General features: G+C 30.5%; 2 protein-coding genes and 1 long non-coding RNA gene across 3 annotated transcripts; 1 reads left to right on the top strand and 2 right to left on the bottom strand.

The window, feature by feature from the left end:
- Positions 1-204: 204 nt before the first annotated feature.
- On the top strand, positions 205-14,461 carry LOC117128054. The gene is made up of 2 exons (XR_004451194.1): positions 205-11,059; positions 11,310-14,461. It is a non-coding gene; the product is annotated as an uncharacterized LOC117128054 (long non-coding RNA).
- On the bottom strand, positions 14,294-16,897 carry LOC103838345 (lysophospholipid acyltransferase 2). The gene is made up of 7 exons (XM_009114777.3): positions 16,346-16,897; positions 16,031-16,251; positions 15,231-15,645; positions 15,067-15,152; positions 14,923-14,986; positions 14,715-14,833; positions 14,294-14,643 (listed from the first exon to the last, which is right to left on the bottom strand). The coding sequence occupies exons 1-7, from the start codon at positions 16,704-16,706 to the stop codon at positions 14,506-14,508; spliced, it is 1,404 nt and encodes a 467-aa protein (XP_009113025.1). The 5' UTR covers positions 16,707-16,897; the 3' UTR covers positions 14,294-14,505.
- A 2,819-nt stretch (positions 16,898-19,716) lies between these two features.
- On the bottom strand, positions 19,717-21,210 carry LOC103838344 (F-box protein PP2-A11). The gene is made up of 3 exons (XM_009114776.3): positions 20,645-21,210; positions 20,453-20,571; positions 19,717-20,369 (listed from the first exon to the last, which is right to left on the bottom strand). The coding sequence occupies exons 1-3, from the start codon at positions 20,972-20,974 to the stop codon at positions 19,946-19,948; spliced, it is 873 nt and encodes a 290-aa protein (XP_009113024.1). The 5' UTR covers positions 20,975-21,210; the 3' UTR covers positions 19,717-19,945.
- Positions 21,211-21,309: the final 99 nt, after the last annotated feature.

Here is a 21,309-nt window from a genome sequence, read left to right as displayed (position 1 = left end):
AATATTCTGATAACAAATTGTGGAAAATTGACATAGAACATCACATAACAAATGTTTATTAACTGTACATCCATATTTATATTCTACTTTTGTCGAATACAATAGAACATAACAAATAACACATTGAGTAACCGGATGTGAAGATGATTGAGTAATGAAAAAGAGAATGATGAGGTGAATGAGAAGATATTATTTGCCGAAGAGCTGGTGCAAGCCGGAGTTGCTGGAGGAGCAAAAGAAACCACCACAAAAAGTGGAGAAGAATAATAGTCGGTGGAAAAAAGCGAAGAGCCATGAGTGGAGAAAACGGTGAAAATAAGACGCTGGCAGCAATAAAACAGTTGGTGATGATGGTAGTCACGGTGCTTATTTTACAGATGGAGTACTAACATATGTAATATATTTTACGTTTCATTTCTATTATATGTATATAATAGTATATAATATACAAAAATAAAAATGTTCTTCATCTTAAAACATTTTTTACTAACTGACGAACAAGAAGGTGCATATCTCCAAACTATGCGATCAAAAGGTTGTACTATTATGTTACAATATATGTAGGATACTCCAATTACAAATAGATCCACATACTCATACATTGGTTCATATTTATAAATCTATTTCATTTACTGATTCACTCATATGGAATGACCTAGAAATGGAATAAAAACAACCAGAATATACAAACAGGAAATCCCCACAACATTCGTGGTAAGACATCCCCAAATATTGAATCTCACATGCAACACAAAAGACCAAACGTATCAGTGCAAATATCGGCTCTAAAATCGGAACTTAAAGTTCAAGTTCTTTCTTCAGTCACAGACTAATCTCGAACTGGAAAAATTATTCACAGAGGTGATACATCAGGGTCGCGGATTTCGATTTTAGAATCGACGAATCTTGTGTCTCTCGTCTCTGACAGAGGCGTCACAACCGGGCTGCTATTCCAGAAAACGTCGTTGGAAAGAACTATTGAGCTTCTTCAACTTTTACCTTTAGCAATTTGTGTTAAAAAAAAGAGCCATATTTACTTTATTTCTAACAAAAATAAATACTTTTTTTTTTTAATTGTGCAGATTGCACCGGTTATAAGGAAGGGTAAAACATCAAAATTACATATAATATACTCTCACCGTTTCAAAATGTTACATATTCTAGAAAAAAAATTTGTTCCAAGAAGATTTATTTTGTGCATTTTCAATGCATATTCTATTAACAAATTGCAAATTTCAAAAAATTTAATTGCACTTATTAGATTTTTATTAGTTTAATATTATGGAAAAAAGATAATCACAAAAAATATGCAAATTTAATGTGTTTTATTAAAATATGTGAAAAGTTTAGAATATGTAACATTTAGAAACAGACGGAGTTATATATATCGGTTAGATTTAGGGTAAATGAATAAATGTATAGATAATGAATTATAATATTTTTGTGCGCTACTAGGTGCAAATTCCCAAACTAGTAAACGATTGTTTTTGGATACACCAGAACAGTTATTGGCCGTTCTTAGCGTATTTTGCAGAGTCTCCAACTCTCATTTGACGTGTATATTATTTCCGTGGACCGTGGCTCAATTGACAAATAATCAAATAAGCTATAACCGTTACTGTTTTTATTTGTGTGTTGAAAGTGTTTTCATAATCAATTTGATCCCTTGCTTATAATGGGTCTGACTAAGCGATTACTGTTTGCTAGACATCCAAATTCGTAAAAACCATTTGACATGTTCAAATTACTAAAAGGTTTGAAGACGGATATTGATGTAGATAGATATTTAGAATAAACATCTTAATTATTTAGTGTTTTATTTATTATTTGGATAATTATCTTTAATGTTTTAGGGTTTTATGATTTCTTATATATAAGAGTATTTTTTTAACACTGATTTTTATTATGATATTACAATTATGATATGAGAAAGATTACATAGGCGCTTCGACAACTGACAATACTATCTGTCTTATGAAGACTTATGTCTAACTGCATCACCTGAGCCGTCATATGAAGATCCACGTCTGGCCAGATTTACTTGCACCATGTTGAAGATTCCTTGTAAGCATTTCTTCTGTAGTTTGCATAATTGTTTAATAAACTGCTCTCTCCGGGATTTGAAACCTGGATTTCATGTAATCTGCAATAAATTGCATAGTCTGGGATTCGAATCCCAGACTTGAGTGTAGAAGCCTTTAAACCTTAAACAGTATGATATGGTGCTTCCACGTATATAGCCGTCTATGCTTAAGTTTCTATTGATTTTGATTGATTAATAGATATGAGTTTTCTAAAAAGGTTTCTATAAACCATTGAGAAGAGTATTCTCAACCCTAAGAGTTTTTGATTAAGCATTGTGAAAAGTATTCATAAACCTTAGTTTCCGGGTATTTTTAGAATCAACGGATCTAGTTATATCCCTAGAAGCTTCCGCTACATCAGTTGGTATCTGAGCTGCGTTTTTTTTATTTCTCAATCGAAGACGATTCTGAATGTCATGGTGAGTATAAGCATCTATTCTATCATGGACGAAATTTCTTTTGTTGAAAGAGAAGTGAACCATGAGATCTATGGTGATCCAATCTATGATATATATGAAGGACACGATGTCCTTCATATTGACTTTGTTTTCAAAGAGGGTTTCACTGAAATTTCGCGTGCAAAGTTAGGGCAAAATCGTATTGGTGAAGATTTTGTGCAGAATGTTAATAATCTGTTGGGTGCAAATTTTGTGCGAAAACGAATTTGCGAAGATTCAAGTTACAAACAGATCTGTGTAAAAATCGTACAGAACATGCTATTGAAGATTCAAGGAAGAGTTTTTATTAGAAAACGTTTTGGATTCGAAGACTACAATCAAGATTCGAAGACAAATCTTCTCCAATCCGGAACGAATGATGTAGATAGATATTTAGATATGTAGATAGAATAAGTATCTTAATTATTTAGTGTTTTACTTATTATTTGGATAATTATCTGTAAAGTTTTAGGGTTTTATGATTTCTTATATATAGCCGTCTAAGCTTAAGTTTGTATTCAGATTTTGATTGATTAATAAAAAAGAGTTTTCCTAAAAGGTTTCTATAAACCACTGAGAAGAGTATTCTCAACCCTAAGAGCTTTTGATTAAGCACTATGAAAAGTATTCACAAACCCTAGTTTCCGGATATTCTTAAAATCAACGGATCTAGTTCTATCCCTAGAAGCTTTGGTTACATCATATATCTCGATAACTATCTAAATGTTTGCCAATCTAAGACATCTGATTACACCTCTCATATTTTACAACGTAACACTTGAACCAAAAAGAAAGTTTCGACTTAACCGTAAAAAATCTTGGAAAATTACCAAAAATACTACATTTCTAATACCATTTTTTATGTTTATTTCAACCATTTTTATTTTCAGTTTTAAAAAGGGAAAATGACACATATAACTCTATGGTTAATTAATCCAGACTTATGATTTAGAGCTAAGGGGTGGGGTAGGATTTTTGGAATGTGGAGTTTCTGATTCTAATGAATATATAAATAAATACTTAAAAAAATTATTTTTCAAAAAGAAAATTTGAAAGAAAACAATCCGAAAAATTCAAATTTTATTTTTATACAAAAATTTGAATGTAAAAAAGAATAATTTGAAAACATAAAAAATATATATATATATTTTTTAATGTATCATGGGTATAAAGAGTCTTTTGTGTTTTAATGAAGAATAATTTTTGAAAATGTCTCTTTAGTGAAAGTAAACATGAATAATGGTAACAATAAAGTAGTAAACATGAAAATTTCCTAGAAATTTTTGTAACTTTTAAAACCTTTAATGACACATCTCATATTTTCCCTCAAAATAAAATAATTTCAAACTAAATTTTAAATTGTGCTCCAATAATTCTTCTCATTTATCTCCTACAAAAATAGTCCAAAATATATTTCTTATTGATACTTGTTATTAAATTATAATATATATTACGTTTAACAAAATATAATAATTTAATTGAAGTATTTATTATATATATAATTTTAACTTTTAGCAAAATATATAATGATTCATATGAACTTATAATTGTGTGAATGAAAATATTAATAATTTTGTTAAAGTATTAAATAAAATAATGATTTTTTAGATATAAATAAAACTATACAATAGTTTAAGAATTATCAAAATGAGTATATTAATAGTGTTCCTTCAAACTTAGTATATCAATATTCATAAATATATTTCTTACAAAATGATGTATCATCACCTCATTTTTAATGTTTCCCTGTAAAATGAAGGATCATTGAAGATGGTGTTAGAAAGTTTAAACACACTTTAGGAAGTAAAAAACTGCTGCCTGAAAAATGATCATGGTATGTACTACTAATTGAGCAGCTATCTTAGAACGTTCAAACACGCTTTTGGAAATAAGAAAAATGTTCCCCACAAATTGATAATGTCGTATATGTAACTGATTGAACAGCTATAATTCGTAGTAGAGGAAAAAGGTGTGCTAATTGAAAACCATTAAACACAAAAGAGTACTGAACACAATATACACTAACACTAATTAACTACAAATATGAATTAAAAAAATGTAAAGTAATAGTGAGGAACAAGACACGACTAAAAAGTTTTATGTTCAAAAGATTAATAAATAAAATGGATAGATTTATGTATTTCTTAGAAAGGAGACGGTAAATATCTTTATCATTTGAAAAACAATTGTGAAAATAGTTGATTGTTTCTGGAGATCACCACAACAGCAAATCATCTGCAGACGTACAGTGTAGGTTATGCCTTATGTACGAAATTGTTTTAAGTATATACTCCATCTGTTTCATAATAGATAAAGTTTTGGTTCTTTGCACATATTTTAAGAGATTATCTTTTTTAAATAAAAAAATCATTAAAATATAATTTAAAACTAATTTATTTAATTATAAACAAAAATAATAGAAATATAATTGATTATGATAAATTTAAAGTTATCTATATATGTGAAAACATCATCTATTGTGAAACAAAAATAATCACCAAAAAAATCATTTATATCGAAACGGAGGGAGTATATTATATCATCCCCGTTGATTTATTAGTTGAGTGTGAATATTGATGAAGTCGACATAAAAAGGTGACAACTTGTAGATGATTTTATTTCTTTCTGTAATTCCCAAAGTCCAAAGAAGTCATATATTAGTCTTAAAATTAGTCTTCTTTTTTTGTGTGTGAAATAGTAGGCTTAAAGTTGTTTTTCTTTAATATAGAAAAAGAAACCACTACATCAACCCTGTACACAGTACAGAGATTCTAGCAACAAAGTTAATTTTTGACCAAAAAAAGAGTTAATTTGTTACAAGGTAATAAATCAAATTCATATTCCATCATATATATGTGACTTTTTAGAAATAAAACTAATTCATATGCCACTCTTGATTTTTTTGTTTGCCAATAACTCTTTGGACAAGTGAGTTTTTGTCAGACTTTATATAAAAGGAAAATTAGCGAAATGTACATAATGAAAGAAAAATATCATGAATTAACAATGTTTCATTTTATACGCCGTTCTAAGTTTTTGATACATATTAAGAAAATCATTAAAATTTATGTTTTATCTCTAATTAATATATTATTTTATTTCATTATGTTAATTGGTGAGCTTAAAAATATAATTTAGAACACTATCAAATAAATGTATTGATAACATAAAGTGATATTTAAAATTAAATAAATTTTAAACTTTAAGAGGCCAATTAATTTGAACGGAAGGATAATAGTTTGTATAGGATGTGGCAATTTGTCACACACAATCATTCATTTTTTATCTTATCACATGCGTCAAAACGCACGAGTTATCTCTAAGACCATATGCAATAGACATATTGAATATTTGATTCAACATGTTGAAAGCAAAAACAATGGGTCCAACAAAGTTAGATATCTATTTCATATTGGATGTTTCTGATTTTTGTTTTTCTTATTCTATCCTAATTATTTGACATTAGTTATTTATAACAACTTAATTTAAAACTTCCATTTTTTATTTCAATATTCATAAAATTTTATAATCTATAAATAGACTCTTTTTTGTTTGATTTGGATATAAAAACTTTTTTCTAATTTAATATGTGTTTTATTCGTTATTTTGTTTTTTTTTTTATTTGAAGTTTCGTAATTTTTTTTAACTAATACTAATCTTAGTATTATTTAAAAAGTTATCTAAAAATATTAATAAAAAATAAAATAAATTTTATTTAAAATTATGTCATTTTAGTTATTTAAGTTAAAATGATCATCATTATTATTAATATATAGTTTTTAATATATATATATATATAGTTGTAAATTAGAAAAGATAAAAAATAATTGAAAATTATGGGATAAGGTTTGAATTTTATTAAACAAAACTATAGTAAATAATAAAAATGAAGCAAGTGTTGAATAATTAGGTGAAAAAAAAGAGAAAATTATGTGGAGTGTTAAAAGAGAAAAAGAGGATGTTGAATTATGGAAACCATTGTTGATAGTCTTACAATAACACCATGTTCATAATAGATAAAACTAAGAAAAAGTGTATACTTACGTTTGCTTATGGCTCGTTCATTTAATTTACTGATATTATATATAGTTGAAATTATTCAGAGCAAATTTCAAATTCGATAACTTACATCTCACTGGAAAGACAGATATTTGCCAGACCCCATCTAGTATCCAACTAGAATAGACGAAATTTGATTTAGCATGGACTTTGAACGAGGAGAAAAGATTGAATTAAACTTTCTAAAAAAGAAGAACATTGAATTAATTCCTTTTTTTTGAAAAAATATTGGATTAATTCTTTTGTCAACAAAAGAAAGAACTTTTTTTTTTTTGATAAGTATAAGTTTTAGTTGTTATGATTTTGTTGACTAAAATTAAAAGTTGTTAATATGGCCGACACGATCCAACTTTTATTTCACTTACTTTTTTCTTCTTTGTTGGTTGTTCATATCTCGTTGTAACTATTCCATGCAGCTGAGATATTAAAAAAAAAAAATCTTGAATTTAATTAGTTAACCAAAAGTTAGATCTTGCTTGGATACTTTTATAGACGTCGATCTAATCAGCAAGCCATCTATATTATATATTTTTTTGTAGGGATGTTAATTATAATGGTTCTGTTCGCGAGTTTTTAATGAGTTTTAAAAGGGTAATTTTGTTAAGACTCATTTATTAAATGATTTCTACTTAAAATTAGTGGACACTTGTTAACTCATTTAACTTAATATAATTGATTATTATTTTTTGTAGGAAAATATGATTGTATAGTTTTAGCGAAAAAACAAGATTTTACGATTTATGCGGAAACATTCCGATTTTACAGTTTTAGCAAAAAAAAAATTGGATTTTGTAGGTGAAAAACACATTTTCTGGTTTTGGCAGGAAAATATGATTATGGGGTATTGGCGAGAAAGCTCGATTTTGCGGTTTTAACGGGAAAACTCGATTTTGCGGTATTGACGGAAAAACTTGATTTTACGGTTTTTGGCTGGAAAACTCGATTTTATGGTTTCGGCGGGAAAACTTGATTTCACAGTTTTAGCGGGAAAAATCAATTTTGCGATTTTGACGGGAAAACTCGATTTTACATTTTTTGCGGGAAAATCTGATTTTGTGTTTTGGCGAGAAAACTCGGTTTTACTGTTTTGGGGGGGAGGGGGGCTCGGTTTTACGGTTTTGGTGGAAAAACTTGATTTTGCGGTTTTAGCGAAAAAATCAATTTCGTGGTTTTAGAAGAAAACTCGATTCCACGGTTTTACCAGAACAATTTGATTTGCGTTTATATAATAAAACTCGGTCTAATTAGTAAGCCATCTATATTATGTGTTTTTGCTTTTTGGACTGAAATGTCTTTCTTTGGTGCAAAATTAAAATTTTATTACATTGAAATGATAAATTTACTTATCAACTTCATATGCTTTCGAAAAAAAAAATTACTTATCAACTATATACAATATCTTCTATGCAAGATTAATTCCAACGTAGAACGTGAAAGAAAAACTATTTTTAGTTGCCAATTATGCGATAAAAGCGAATTCACTCCACAATTCCTTTTTAAAACACGAAACTGTATTAAAAAACAGAGTTCATCACAAACTAGGATGAAACCGAAGTTGCAGCCTTGCAGGTCCCGAGCCAGTAAACCATCTGGATTGGTGACTATTCTCCATGCTTGCTTGGCTAATAATGGTGTGTGAAACATACAATACCGACACACATGAAGCTGATGAACTTATGATGCATGAGGTAGTATTTTTAAACTAGAAGAACGTCTTACCTGAAAAATATGAGACAAATTCCGGTGAAGATAATATATGGTATCTTGATAATGGAGCAAGCAATCATATGACTGGAGATCGAAGATGTTTTTCTAGAATCGACAACACCATTACAGAAAAAATCAGATTCAGGATGATTCACGAATATATATCATAGGGAAAGGAACGATATCATTCACTGATATGAATGGAGAATCGTGAAAGATGACAGATGTTTACTTCATTCCTGATCTCAAGAGTAATATCATCAGCTTAGGACAAGCTACAGAAGCAGGATGCGACATAAGGCTATGAGGAGAAGAGTTAACAATGCATGATCAACATGGAAAAATACTTGTGAAGCAAAAACGGTTGAAGAACAGACTATACAAAGTTCATATAGGAGTGAGATGCAATGCACACCTATATATGATGTCAACTAGCGAGTAGAAACGTTGGCACACACGATTAGGACACATAAACTCAGGGTCATTGAAAGGTATGATACAGAAAGAGCTAGTACTTGACATGCCGAAGATTCGCATATCGAGCAAGCGAGACACTTGAGCTGCTTCACGGAGATTTATGTGAACCCATAACACTTAGCTCACCTACTGGAAACATGTATATTTTTGTTGTTATTGATGATCATACCAGATATATGTGGAAAACATTGGATGCTTGCGATACATTCTCCACACACGACCTGATCTCTCTTATAGTGTAGGAGTTATGTCACGGTCCATGCAGAGTCCGAGGGAGTCGCACGGTATTGTGATGAAACAGGTTATGATATATTTGCGTGGAAGTGTCTCGTATGGGCTAACTTTTGAGCGATCAACACAAGGAGTACCAAAACTTTTAGGTTACAGTGACAGCAGCTATGTGTCTGATCCAAATGATGGGAGAAGCACTACATTCCATATCTTTTACCTTGGAGAGAGTCCAATCACATGGTGCTCGCAGAAACATGACACCGTGGCACTGTCATATTCTGAGGCTGAATTTATGGCGGGAACAGAGACTAGACAAGCTATTTGGTTACAGAATCTACTATGTGAAATCACGAATCAAGTAAGTGAAAGAGTGATTATTCGAATTAATAATCAGTCTGCAATTGCTTTGACAAGAAACCCGGTCTTCCATGGAAAAAGTAAGCATATACACAAGAGATACCATTTTATACGAGAATGTGTGGAAAATGGAAATGTTGGAGTAGAGCACGTACCTAGATACAAACATAAAGCTGATATCTTGACAAAGGCTCTAGGGAGATATAAGTTTAAAGAGATGAGAGACTTCATTGGCATGAAGAACTTGGCGACAGAGAGCTTCAAGCTTAAAAGGGATAATATTGGATTAAGTTTCAAGTAGTTTTAGATACAATCTACCTAATCCTGTGGTTATCTAAGAAGATTAGAAAATATCTTATTGTGTTATTTCTAATGAATTTAAGAAGTTTAGAGTTATATATAAGAAGATGCAAGAGTGTTGCATAACTTATGAGTTTGTGATTGAGAGCTTAAGGTTTTGAGAGAGTTTCTTTAAAAGATTAATAAGAAAAGTTTTCAGATTCATTCGAGAGTTACATACGAGACTTGATTTCTAGATATTGTCCCTAAGAAATACAAGTTTGTTTCTAAACTAAAAGAAAATAACCTTTTTAACATTAAAAAAACATTTCAAATCAATTGATGAAAATATTTAGGTAAAATAAAATGTTAATTAAATCGAACCAACGAAAATTTTAGTTGAGTTATATTTTTATATAATATAGTAAAAAGCTACAATCACAAATCCAAATGAAGCTAAAAATGGACCGGACGTTAAGGTATATGTTAGAATCTTGATTCTCATTCTCACCATGGTTTTTTGCGTTCAAATATCAGGTGACTGACCATAGTCCGTAGTATCAATCATTTTATAAAATTTAAAATAGTGTTTGTTACAATAATACTCTCTCTCTCTTTCTTTTTATATGATCTTTTAGAAGATATTTTTGTTTCAATATATATGTTTTGAAACTTTTATGTAAAACTATTAAAATAAATGATTACAATATTAAATGTTAATATGTTGTTTTTGTTTTATTAGTTCAGAATAGCAATGATTAGTAATTTTTGATTACTTTTTTGTTGTAATCAAGTGTCTTTAGTAAAACTATTTTGTTAATTTGTGTGGTAAAGCTAAAACATCGTATAAAAAAAACAGAGGGTATATAGATAGGGTATGATTCACTGTGTACTGCATTAATATGCATAAAGTTCCCGACCATATATTTGATGTGACTTTATTATATATTAATGTATGGTCCACTTCTCGCTAATGTCTCTTAATCATAACATTTCTTTTTCGGGGAATGTTTTATTCACTTAAACAAGATAAGTCACTTTCTAACCATCAGTAATCTTCCTTAAGGCCTGTTTATTACCCTAATCATTTTTTGGGATTCGGATTTCCCTTATAATGTTTTATTCATTTAAACAAGATAAGTCATATAATGTCTCTAGATGTTGTGTTAAGATGACAATATTTTCATTTCCCAGTAAATGTCTACATCAATCCTTTTCATTTAAGCTTTATAAAGTATCAAACAGTGATGATTGGTTTCACTGTGGCTTTAAAAATTTAGATGTAGATGTTTAGCTATAGATAAATCGGTTGTAGCTGTAAAGTTGTTACTGTAGATTTTTTCTGCAGAGACTTTTGCTGTAGTTAAATTTGTTGTAGCTGTAAGATGTAGGCTGTAGATATTTCAAAATAAAATATATGAAATATGTGTTGTATATTTAAAATTATTATTTTATATCACTTAAAATAATTTATATTAATATTTTTTAATAAATTGTCAAAATTTATTGTAATTTAAAATGTGCTATGTAAATAATATTTATATTATTTAAATATCTTAATAATTTAAAAACACTCAAATTCAAAAATTAAAATAAAGTTTTTATTATAATTATATAATTTATTTGATATTATAGATATTTTTTTTCATTTACAGATTCTACAGCCTATAAAACGAAGATGTAGAGTGTTTGTCTAAAATACATAAGAAAAAGTTTTGCTTTATTTTTTTATTGTACCTTTAAAAATAAAGCTAAATTATGATTGGTAAAACTAAATAAAAACTTGATGTAGACTTTAATTTTTAAAAGTAAAGCTACAACATGATTGGTAAAATTTAGTGATTTAAAAATAAATAAAGCTAAAGTAAGGAGATAAAGCTCAACCAATCACCCTCCAATAAACAATGTTGTTATGTTTTTTTGTTAGGTTTTTGTTTAAACTGTTGACCTTGGACCTTAATATTTTCAGTATTTCAGTCCCGTCCGTAGATATTATAATTTTATTTTTAACATTAATTGGTTAACATGATCAAATACATGTTAGCAAAATGATTAAATTTTCGATATATGCTAAAAATATATTTTATAATAAAATACTTAATATTTAGTAATAATTAGAATATAATAATAGTTACAATTAAGTTATATACTTATTAAAATATAATAATAATTAGAATTAAGTTATAACTTATTTTTACTATATACTTTTTTAATAATTATCAACTTATAATATTTGATAAATTAAAATATTTTAAATGTATGATTTATTAATATTAGTTAATGAAAGTATCTAAAAACTAAAAATGTATATTATGTTACAAATATTTTTTTTTTTTTTTTTTGTCACAAATATTATGTTACAAATATAAAAACCTACTTCTAGTAACGAATGGTATATTCCTGTTTGTTTATTTCCGAGTTGCCTACAAGTCAATTTTTTGGCACGATATTGGAATCTTGTTTCTCATTCTCACCACAATTTTCAACCTTCAAATTGGCTCAAGTAATCAGGTGACTGACCAATACTCCATACTCCATAATATCAATAATTTTCTTTTCTTTTTTAGCAACTGTATCAATCATTTTCTAAAATTTAAGATAATGTTTATTACAATAATTTAATAATGTGGCTCACTTTGTACTACATAATTAATGGATAGAGTAAGTCTCCGACCATTTATTTGATGTGACTTTATTATATATTAATGTATGGTCCAGCCATCGCCTTGCGAATGTGTCTTAATCATAATATTTCTCTTCCGGGGAACGTTTTATTCACTTAAACAAAGATAATCACTTTTTAGCCATAATTAGTCTCCCTAAATGCTTGTTTATTACCCTAATCACTCTTCTAGGATTCGAATTTTCCTAATATAATGTCTCGTAAATGTAGTGTTAAGATGATAATATTTTTTTTTCCCAAATGTCTACATCTATCCTTTTTATAAAAAGCTTTAATAAATATCAAACAATAAACAACATCATTATGTTTTTTATCCAAACTGTGGAATTTAGTGTTTTTGGATCCATAATCTTCTTAGTATAAATCTCTAGTTATTATATAAATTTTTGTTTCTTAAATTATACTTCTTTTTTCTTAAATTATACTTCTATAAGAAGTTATATAATTATACTTAGTAATTACTACAGTTGCCGCATATGACGGTCAATTGAATACTAGATTTTAACACATAAATTTTAATTATTTATCAATTATAAAAAAGATTTTTGTTGGTTTTGTCTATGGGTTATAAAATTTCTTATTATATGAACGTAGACACATTGAATGTAAATGTGACATGTTGCAACAATTCTGTCATAATTCTAAGAAAACTAAGTTTCATACCATAAAAGATAGAAATATATAACATCACAAGCTCTAGTCTCAGTGTGAGGTTGCTATTTGTATCCCTTTATTACCTTCGTGTGAGGTTGCTATTTGGATTTCTATCTTGTTAGCTCTGTTTTCTATCTCTTCAGCTCTGTCCGCAGGAAATATAGGACTCGTTTATTCAAAAAGCACAACTGAGCTTTTGACTCCATGTTTGTTTAATTGGCGGTGGAGGTTCTCATAACTCCGTAACTCTTTGCCAGCGATGTTCTCCTCACAGTTCTCTGGCTTAATTAGGTGGTGCGTGTTCGCCTCTGAGGTTTTAGCCGTGACTTCTGTTGCTCCTTATGCACTAGTTGCTGCAACACTTCCAGGAAGTAGATCACTGAATTATGGTCTCTGATTCCCAGAGCTTCTACTCTTATTTTAGCATTAATGATGTCTTTAGTTGCTTAATTGAGTTGCCTATCTGTTTTTCTTATGCCTTCCGCTCGGCTTGACTATTGTAGCTGCGGTTCTGTTAGCTATTTTGGTTCCTTTTTTTTTGGAACACCCATCTTGGCTTATTTAACTTCTTATCACAAGATACAAAATTAAACAGATTAATATTTACATTAGTTTGATCCAGTTTAAAATAATATAAATCTAAAGTGTGTGTTTTCAATCTCTTTTATTCATATAAAATAATGGACTTTAAGGTTTTTGAATATTTTCTTAATTATGATTTATACAACATATTTTAGATAATTGAAAATAAGTCTCAGTTCAAATGTTAATTATATAGATATGATTACGTAAATTATCAATTTAAAGTTTATTTTTAACTCGCGTATCATGAGTATATTTTAATCTAATCTATTAAAAGAGAAGTACAAAATAAAAATACCCATTAGTTTTGCAAGTTATTTATACTCCAATGTCATTGATATATTTAATGGATATATCTTTAAATTTTCTTTGCCTTTTACATATTAATAAATGTATGTCTTAAATCTATTTTGAAACAGAAAAAATATCTAAAGCTTAAAATTAACTCCACAAAGTATTTCTAATATCAAGAACATTCCAAATTAAGGCATCCCTAATTTATTGCTGTCAATTTCTGCAATTAAATTATTTCTTTGTTTTAAATTAAAATTCTGTAAAAGTGTAAAGAAAACAAAAAAAAACCTGTTTTCAAATTAATAATCTCTTTAATTCGGAAGAAATTAGAACTTATATTCATGTTTATTGTCGAGTTACTTGCAAGTCGCATTTGGGATAATCAAGAAGACAAAGCCAATCTGACATCGAGCACATGGTTAGACTTGCTCTTCATACTCTATCACAACTTCTACTCAAGAGCAGGTGTGACTGACAAACAAAGTATATAAGACAAACAGAGAGAAACACATCTAAATCATGTATTTCTTCAAAAATTCAAGTAAAATATCTGAGATTTGAGAAAAAATGAAGAAGAATAAACACAAAATCTAAGTTCCGTGGTGTACATAAACGGTCCAAGAGAAGAACAAAGACAAAGAAGTTTTAAACAAAGACAGATTTATTCTTCTTTCCGGGTCTTTGGTCTCACAGGCTTCACAGGAACCAAGTAGCTGAGTAGAATCACAGCAATAGGCACCACTGTTCCTATGAAATATACACTCTTGTAGGCCACGAGTGTTTCGTGCAAGCTCAACACCTGAACAAAAAATGAGCGACTTTGAGATAAAATAGAACCGTTAACAATATAGAGGGAAGAGTTATATATACCATGAAACCAACGGATGAGTAATTGAGAACCAAAACTGTGTAGAGGAAGTTGATGAAAACCATAACACTTCTCAGCATTGCCATCTTCGGAGGCATTGCTTGTTGCCAACGGTAAATAGCTGCTCAATGAAAATATAATAAAACATGTTTTAAGATAAAGATTTAACAAACGTGAATGAAAGTTAAAAAGCCGAGAGAAGCACTGTACCTTTAGAACCATCGATCATCAATGCTGATTGAACAAAGAAGATAATGTATCCAGGATACAGTCCCTGCAAAGAGAAACAAGTAAAGATTTCGATTACTTAACAAACAAAAAAGATTGAATCATTATGGAAGAAGGAGCACTCACATGCCACACGGCACTAACGGTTTGAGTAGCTAGCAGCTGGAAGAAGCCAGCTTTCTTCCCTGGCTTCACAATTCTCTCATACACATCTGCAATTTAATCACAAGAAACACCGTCAAAATGCGTATAAAGTCAATCTCTAGAATCTCATCCCTAAATATACTCACAGTGACGGAGCCAAGTGCTGACTTGTATGTTCCACACAAGAGGAATCTGAACAGCACTCTTGGCTAGCTCAACACCTAAGATATCGACGTTCTTTGCGCGGTCCCATTTGGCCTTAGTTTGAGTGTTTTCGTCGGTCCAACCACTGAAACCCAAACCGGAGATGATGATGGAAGCCTCTGAGATCGACCAGATGAAGTAGTACTTCCAACGAGCAGTGAAACCGGCCATGTACTGGTAACCGAATCTTCTCCAGAAACCCCATTCTTGGTACACTGGCTCAGTGAACCGGGTTAATGGGAACTGAGGGACTAAGTAGAGATACAGAGCCATACAGATCCCAGCTTGTAATATAGCTCGAAGTGTTGCTCCGTAAGGCGATGGTCTCTTCCCTTTTCCAGAAGTAACAGCCCAAATCTAACCAACAAATCAAGCAAACAAACAAATCAATAATCAAGAACCGAAAAATCAAGAATCAAGAACGGATAAATCAAGAACGATTAACCGATTAATAAAGAGTCAAGAATGGATAAATCAAGAATCAAGAATGATAAATCAAGAACCAAGAAATATTTTTTCCCGGCAGAATCAAGAATGATAAATCAAGAATCAATAACCAATAAATTCTGAATAAAGAACCGATAAATCAAGAGTCAAGACTCAAGAGTGATAAATAAAGAATCAAGAATCTAGATCCAATAAATCATAAATGAAGAACCTATAAATCAAGAACCAATAAATCAAGAATCCATAAATCCAGAATCAAGAATTAATGAATCAAGATCAAGAATCAAAAGCTTACTCCTTTCCCTTCGGTCCATTCAAGATAATCTTTCATTTCGAAGACAGGGCCAGCGAAATGGCTTCCGCAGCAAAGGCAGTAACCAAAGTACTCAATGAGAGAAGGCATCCGAACCAAACGGTTCTTCTTCTGAGCCTCACGGAGACCTTCTTCCTTCAACATCCCATCATTATAATTTATCGAACACGATATCACTTTCAACGTCAACACCATCAAAGCTCCTAAAGACATACATACAAACCAAACTCACTCTCACCAAAAGAAACAATCAACAATGTGGTTCCACCATCTTAAATCTAAAAAAAAAGAGTTTACCAGTAGAGTCAATGCCTCCTTCTTTCCAAGCATCACCACTCATATAAAACACATGACAGCCAATGAGATAAGCGAAACCGAGGAAGAAAGTGATGAATCCAGACATTGGTCTATAGATCGCCATCGAAGCGTAGCCAATGGTCATGGGAACGAGGAAGTGGAGATTCGAGGAGAAGCCAAAGGAGAGGTAAGAGAGGAGAGCTCCAGAAGCAGCTGAGTAGATGTGCTTACCGAGTCGACTCGGGACGAATCTCCACGCGAAGGAGACTGGGATCGTTGCGACGAAGCAGAGGAGGAAACGGAGAACGGCGACGGAGACGCCGATTGAGGCCGCCATGGAACTCATGTCGAACGATTCCATGGTTGTCTGTGAAGTCGTTACAGTGTCTGGTTTTGAATCTCTGATAGATAGGTTGGTCGTTGTTGTTAGGTCGTGTGGGGTTTGGTTCTGTTCGATCTTTAATTGTTGACGATGTATGACGAAGTTACATTACAATAACACCCTTTAATGTTTGGTCTTAAACAATACTAAAATTAACGACAAGAGGGTCTTGGACGTATCGAAAATTAAAACACCGCCGTTTTGGCTCGCGTTTTATTAACTCCATTTTATAGGTAACAACTTTTTTTTGAAAAACTTATTAAATAAGTTAAGAATAGGGCAAATCTCCAAAATATCACATTTCTAAGTTTCTAACACAAAAATAGCACTCAAAAACTAAAATGACCAAAATAGCATTTTATCTTTTGAAAAATTTAAATTTTTTAATTTTTCAAAATTTGAAATCTTATCCCCAAAACTTCACTTCTCAATTCTAAACCTTAAAACCTAAATTCTAAACCCTAAACCCTAAATTCTAAACCCTAAACCCCATCCCTTGAATACCATTTTTGTGACTTTTGACCTTGAGTGCTAGTTTGGAAACAAAAATTTGATTTAATGTTATTGGTCTTTTTCTCTTAAGAATAACTGTTAAGAATAAATATCTCTCATTTATATCCGAGATATATAGTTGAATAACACATCTTACAAATAAAATATACTCCTTTACAATACATATAAAGCTCTTATCTTTCACTCTTATTTTTATTTTTTGACTGTTTAAAAAATTCAATAACTTAAAACTTTAAGATTTTTTTGTTGGATTCATAAATTAACTCAAAATGATGCTATTTTAAGGAATATAAAGTATAATTAAGAGAAAAGGACTAGAATAGCACCAAACCAAGTTTTTGTTCCCAAAGTAGCACTCAAGGTTCAAAGTCACAAAAATAGGTTTCATTAAAGAGGTAATGTACATTTATACCCCTAGGGTTAATTAATCCAAACCTTAGGGTTTAGAGTTAAGGGGTGGGGTTTTGGAATTGGGATTTAAATTTTTATAAATAATAAATAATAAAATAAAAAATAAAAATTTTAAAAACAGTTTCAAAAAAGTATTTTTAAATTATAAAAATAAAATCTGAAAAAAAAGAAAAAAAAATTTCAAATTTTTTTTTTAAAAAAATTATAAAAATTTCGAATCTGAAAACATATAATCTGAAACTATAAAAATTTATTTTTTTTTATTTTTATATTTATTTATTTTAGTTTGTTTATTTAATTTTAAACCAATGGTATTATAGATATTTTACCCTTTAATGAATGTCATTTTTGTGACTTTCTCCTTCTAATACTATTTTTGAGACATAAACTTCAAAAGGTACTATTATTGACAATTGCCCTATAATTAATAGTACATGATTGAATAGCGTAAGATGCGCATAAAATAACATGTACTTTCTATATTCCCTACAATTATTTACAGATTGATTATTTCTAAATTAGGAAAGGGCAATTGTCAATAATAGCACCTTTTGAAGTTTATGTCTCAAAAAGAGCACTAGAAGGAGAAAGTCACAAAAATGACATTCATTAAAGGGTAAAATGTCCCTAATATCCTTGGTTTAAATTAAATAAACAAACAAAAATAAAATAAAAATAAAATAAAAATAAAAAAATAAAAAAATAAAAAAAAAGAAATTTTTTTTTTATAGTTTCAGATTATATGTTTTCAGATTCGAAATTTTTATAATTTTTTTAAAAAAAAAATTTTGAATTTTTTTTTATTTTTTTTTTCAAATTTTCTTTTTATAGTTTAAAAATAATTTTTGAAACTGTTTTATAAATTTTTATTTTTTATTTTAATATTTATTTTTTATAAAATTTTAAACTCTAATTCCAAAACCCACCCCCTTAACTCTAAACCCTAAGGTTTGGATTAATTAACCCAAGGGGTATAAGTGTATATTTACCTCTTTAATGAAACTTATTTTTGTGACTTTGAGCCTTGAGTGCTACTTTGTGAACAAAAACTTGGTTTGGTGCTATCTTAGTCTTTTTCTCATTAGGAAATCTATGAACATACCGCATATTGTAATAGCAAAATATTATATTTGAATAAAATTTATTACTATAAATGTATCATTCGTACTTCAAAAAATTCAGATGATAAGTATCCAAAACCTTTCTAATTATTCAAAAAATAAAGTTTACAAACATATAGTACTTAAAATGTCATAATCATTGTAGGGTAATCCAATTAATTTTGCGATTCAAAGGACAAATCTACGGCATGACATAAGTCTACAATCCTGAAATTAAATATGCAGTCCTCAAATTAAAGTCTACAAACCTCCAAAAAAATATATACCATCATACCGTTGCAGACCTAAGTTGTAACGGACGCTGACTCTGTTGACGATAGTCACGAGACTCGCAAGTCACAACTCTATCAAATTCCTCGTGAGGAGATTTACTATGCTGTTGATGTTTGTAACGGATACTCCCTCCGTTTTTAATGATATTTCTTTTAGAAAAAAAATTATTTTAGAAAGATGTATTTCTGTATTTTCTATAAAAAATTATAAACTTCAAAAAAATTAATTGATTTTATTGAATTATTATTGGTTAAAAATTATTAAAAACTGAAAATTACAGAAAATGATATATCTATTATACATTTATTATAGCAGAAAATTACCTCATGTTTGTGGACATTTCATTTTGGTTTCTGATTTCAACATCAATAGTTTCCTGACTTTCTCCAAATGGTTAGTCTTTAAATCGAATTGTGGAAATATATTTTTATAAACACGGTGTGATAGAAAGTGACACAAGAAGAGGTCCGTGTAGTGATTTTGATTTTGATTTTGATTGATACGTTAGGTTGTGGTTTTTTCTCTGCAAACGTTTCATAGTTCTTGGCCACTGAAAGAGGTGCGATACCATTAGCCAATGATCAATTTTGATTCTGTGAGAGCTTGTAATCAATTTTCTTCGAACCGGGTCAGTTTATCAACTTCGGTTTTCACGACACGATGCGTTTCACTTCCCACAAAAAGCTAGTTCCATTGATAAAGTTAAAAGAAAAACTCCGGAACTTCAAACTCAAGTTCACACTCCCAAGTCACAACATAAAACTATGAAACAGAGATTCTCTTTTCTCTTTTAAATGTAGTTTTTTTTCCAATCACCACCCAAATATTCTACAAAAAGGTGAAAAAGCTAATTAAAAAGTATAGCTTTTACAACCAAACCAAACCTCGGTTTTAAGACTTTTAAAACCGCCTCAACCGGTCCTTGCACGAGCTCGGATACACAATTACAGAATCTACACATAACCCTCCTTTGGTATGTGTACAATCAATCTGAGTCATCGAGAATTTAAGTTTAGTAGACGAGCTTTTCGCTTTCCCGACCACAAAGTCTCCAGCATGGTAGTGACTCCATGTTCCTGGTTCGGTTAACTTGCACTGAGACGAAGAGTGTTGACCATCTTCAGTCCAAATCTGAAACTGAACCGGTTTAATATCCCAACCATGAATCTGCTCAGTGTTGCAAACCTTCCAACCAAACCGCTTCCCCGGTTTGCCTAGATGAAGCCTGAAGAAGACGCTGTAGGTTCCAGCTGGGAACGGGAACTCGATTTCTCCATCAACTTGAAACCACCAGACGTGCTGAAGGTATGCTACTGACGAGAACCTACAAGGAGACCAACAAAAACATTTCATTAAGACAAGATGTGAACAAACATAAGCAACATGTAATAAAGTGAGAAAACTCACCGAGATTCATCAGAAGGAATGTGATTCCAGTATCTCCGATCATCAATCCCGGTTACCGACAAGCCCTTAACCGATAAGCATAAACAGAGATCACTGGTTCGTTTATCAACCCAAGCTTTCTGCAACAACAAAAAACATCAAAAACCGAATCAAGACATGAACTTTCCTCTTAAGCTGTGAAAAAGGACGAACCTTTGTGCCGTCGTCGAAGGAGTTAACACGAGAGAGGAAGTTATAGATGTCTCTTTTCCGGAGCTTCTCCGGGAACCCACCGAGGATTTTCTCGAGAATCGATCTGTAATCATGCGGAAGCTTCGATTCCCAGACGAAATCGGCCCAGGAGGCGCTGCGAAAGGCTCTGTTTAGCTTCGAGAATCTGCAGATCTCGACCGGATCTAACTTCTCGAGGATCAAAGCCACACAACTCTCCGGCAAATCACCGAGACCAGGCTTTAACAGATCTCGTTCGCGAGACGGAGAAGACGATGAACCATTGGTAAAGAGAGAGAACCCAGAACCCATTCAATAAACCCTAAGGAGGAAATTAATCGAAGAATTAAAAAAAAAATGTTTTTTTGATGTGGATCTAATACGAAAGTTCGAGACTTTCGGTTTTGGGTTTGCTACTTTGTTGACGAAGAAAGATCGAATCGTGTATCGGAGACAAAGCAATGGAGAAAGGAAGCGTTTGGTGGTGACAGACGAATGGTGACTCGGATGATGGGAGGAGGATAATTATATATATGCTTTAGGTGGAGGATCTATTACATAGCAAATAATAAAGTGTTATTATTTATATATTAGTGGCTATTTTATTGCTAACTAAATGTATTTTTTTAGGTTCATCTACTATGGAA

The sequence above is a fragment of the Brassica rapa genome, chromosome A09, assembly GCF_000309985.2.
Source record: "Brassica rapa cultivar Chiifu-401-42 chromosome A09, CAAS_Brap_v3.01, whole genome shotgun sequence".
NCBI classification, from domain to species: Eukaryota; Viridiplantae; Streptophyta; class Magnoliopsida; order Brassicales; family Brassicaceae; genus Brassica; species Brassica rapa.
Note: the sequence above shows the minus strand (reverse complement) of the source record. Positions and strands in the feature narration are given on the sequence as shown.

What these genes read in the sequence shown, in the direction of transcription:
- LOC103838345 (XM_009114777.3), bottom strand. Translation starts at nt 16,706, where the DNA reads ATGGAATCGTTCGACATGAGTTCCATGGCGGCCTCAATCGGCGTCTCC. An exon ending in CCGTTAGTGCCGTGTGGCAT is followed by an intron (nt 14,987 to 15,066) that starts GTGAGTGCTCCT and finishes TTCTCTTTGCAG; the next exon opens with GGACTGTATCCTGGATACAT. An exon ending in ACTCATCCGTTGGTTTCATG is followed by an intron (nt 14,644 to 14,714) that starts GTATATATAACT and finishes TTTTTTGTTCAG; the next exon opens with GTGTTGAGCTTGCACGAAAC.
- LOC103838344 (XM_009114776.3), bottom strand. Translation starts at nt 20,974, where the DNA reads ATGGGTTCTGGGTTCTCTCTCTTTACCAATGGTTCATCGTCTTCTCCG. An exon ending in CCTTCGACGACGGCACAAAG is followed by an intron (nt 20,572 to 20,644) that starts GTTCGTCCTTTT and finishes TTGTTGTTGCAG; the next exon opens with AAAGCTTGGGTTGATAAACG. An exon ending in ATTCCTTCTGATGAATCTCG is followed by an intron (nt 20,370 to 20,452) that starts GTGAGTTTTCTC and finishes GTCTCCTTGTAG; the next exon opens with GTTCTCGTCAGTAGCATACC.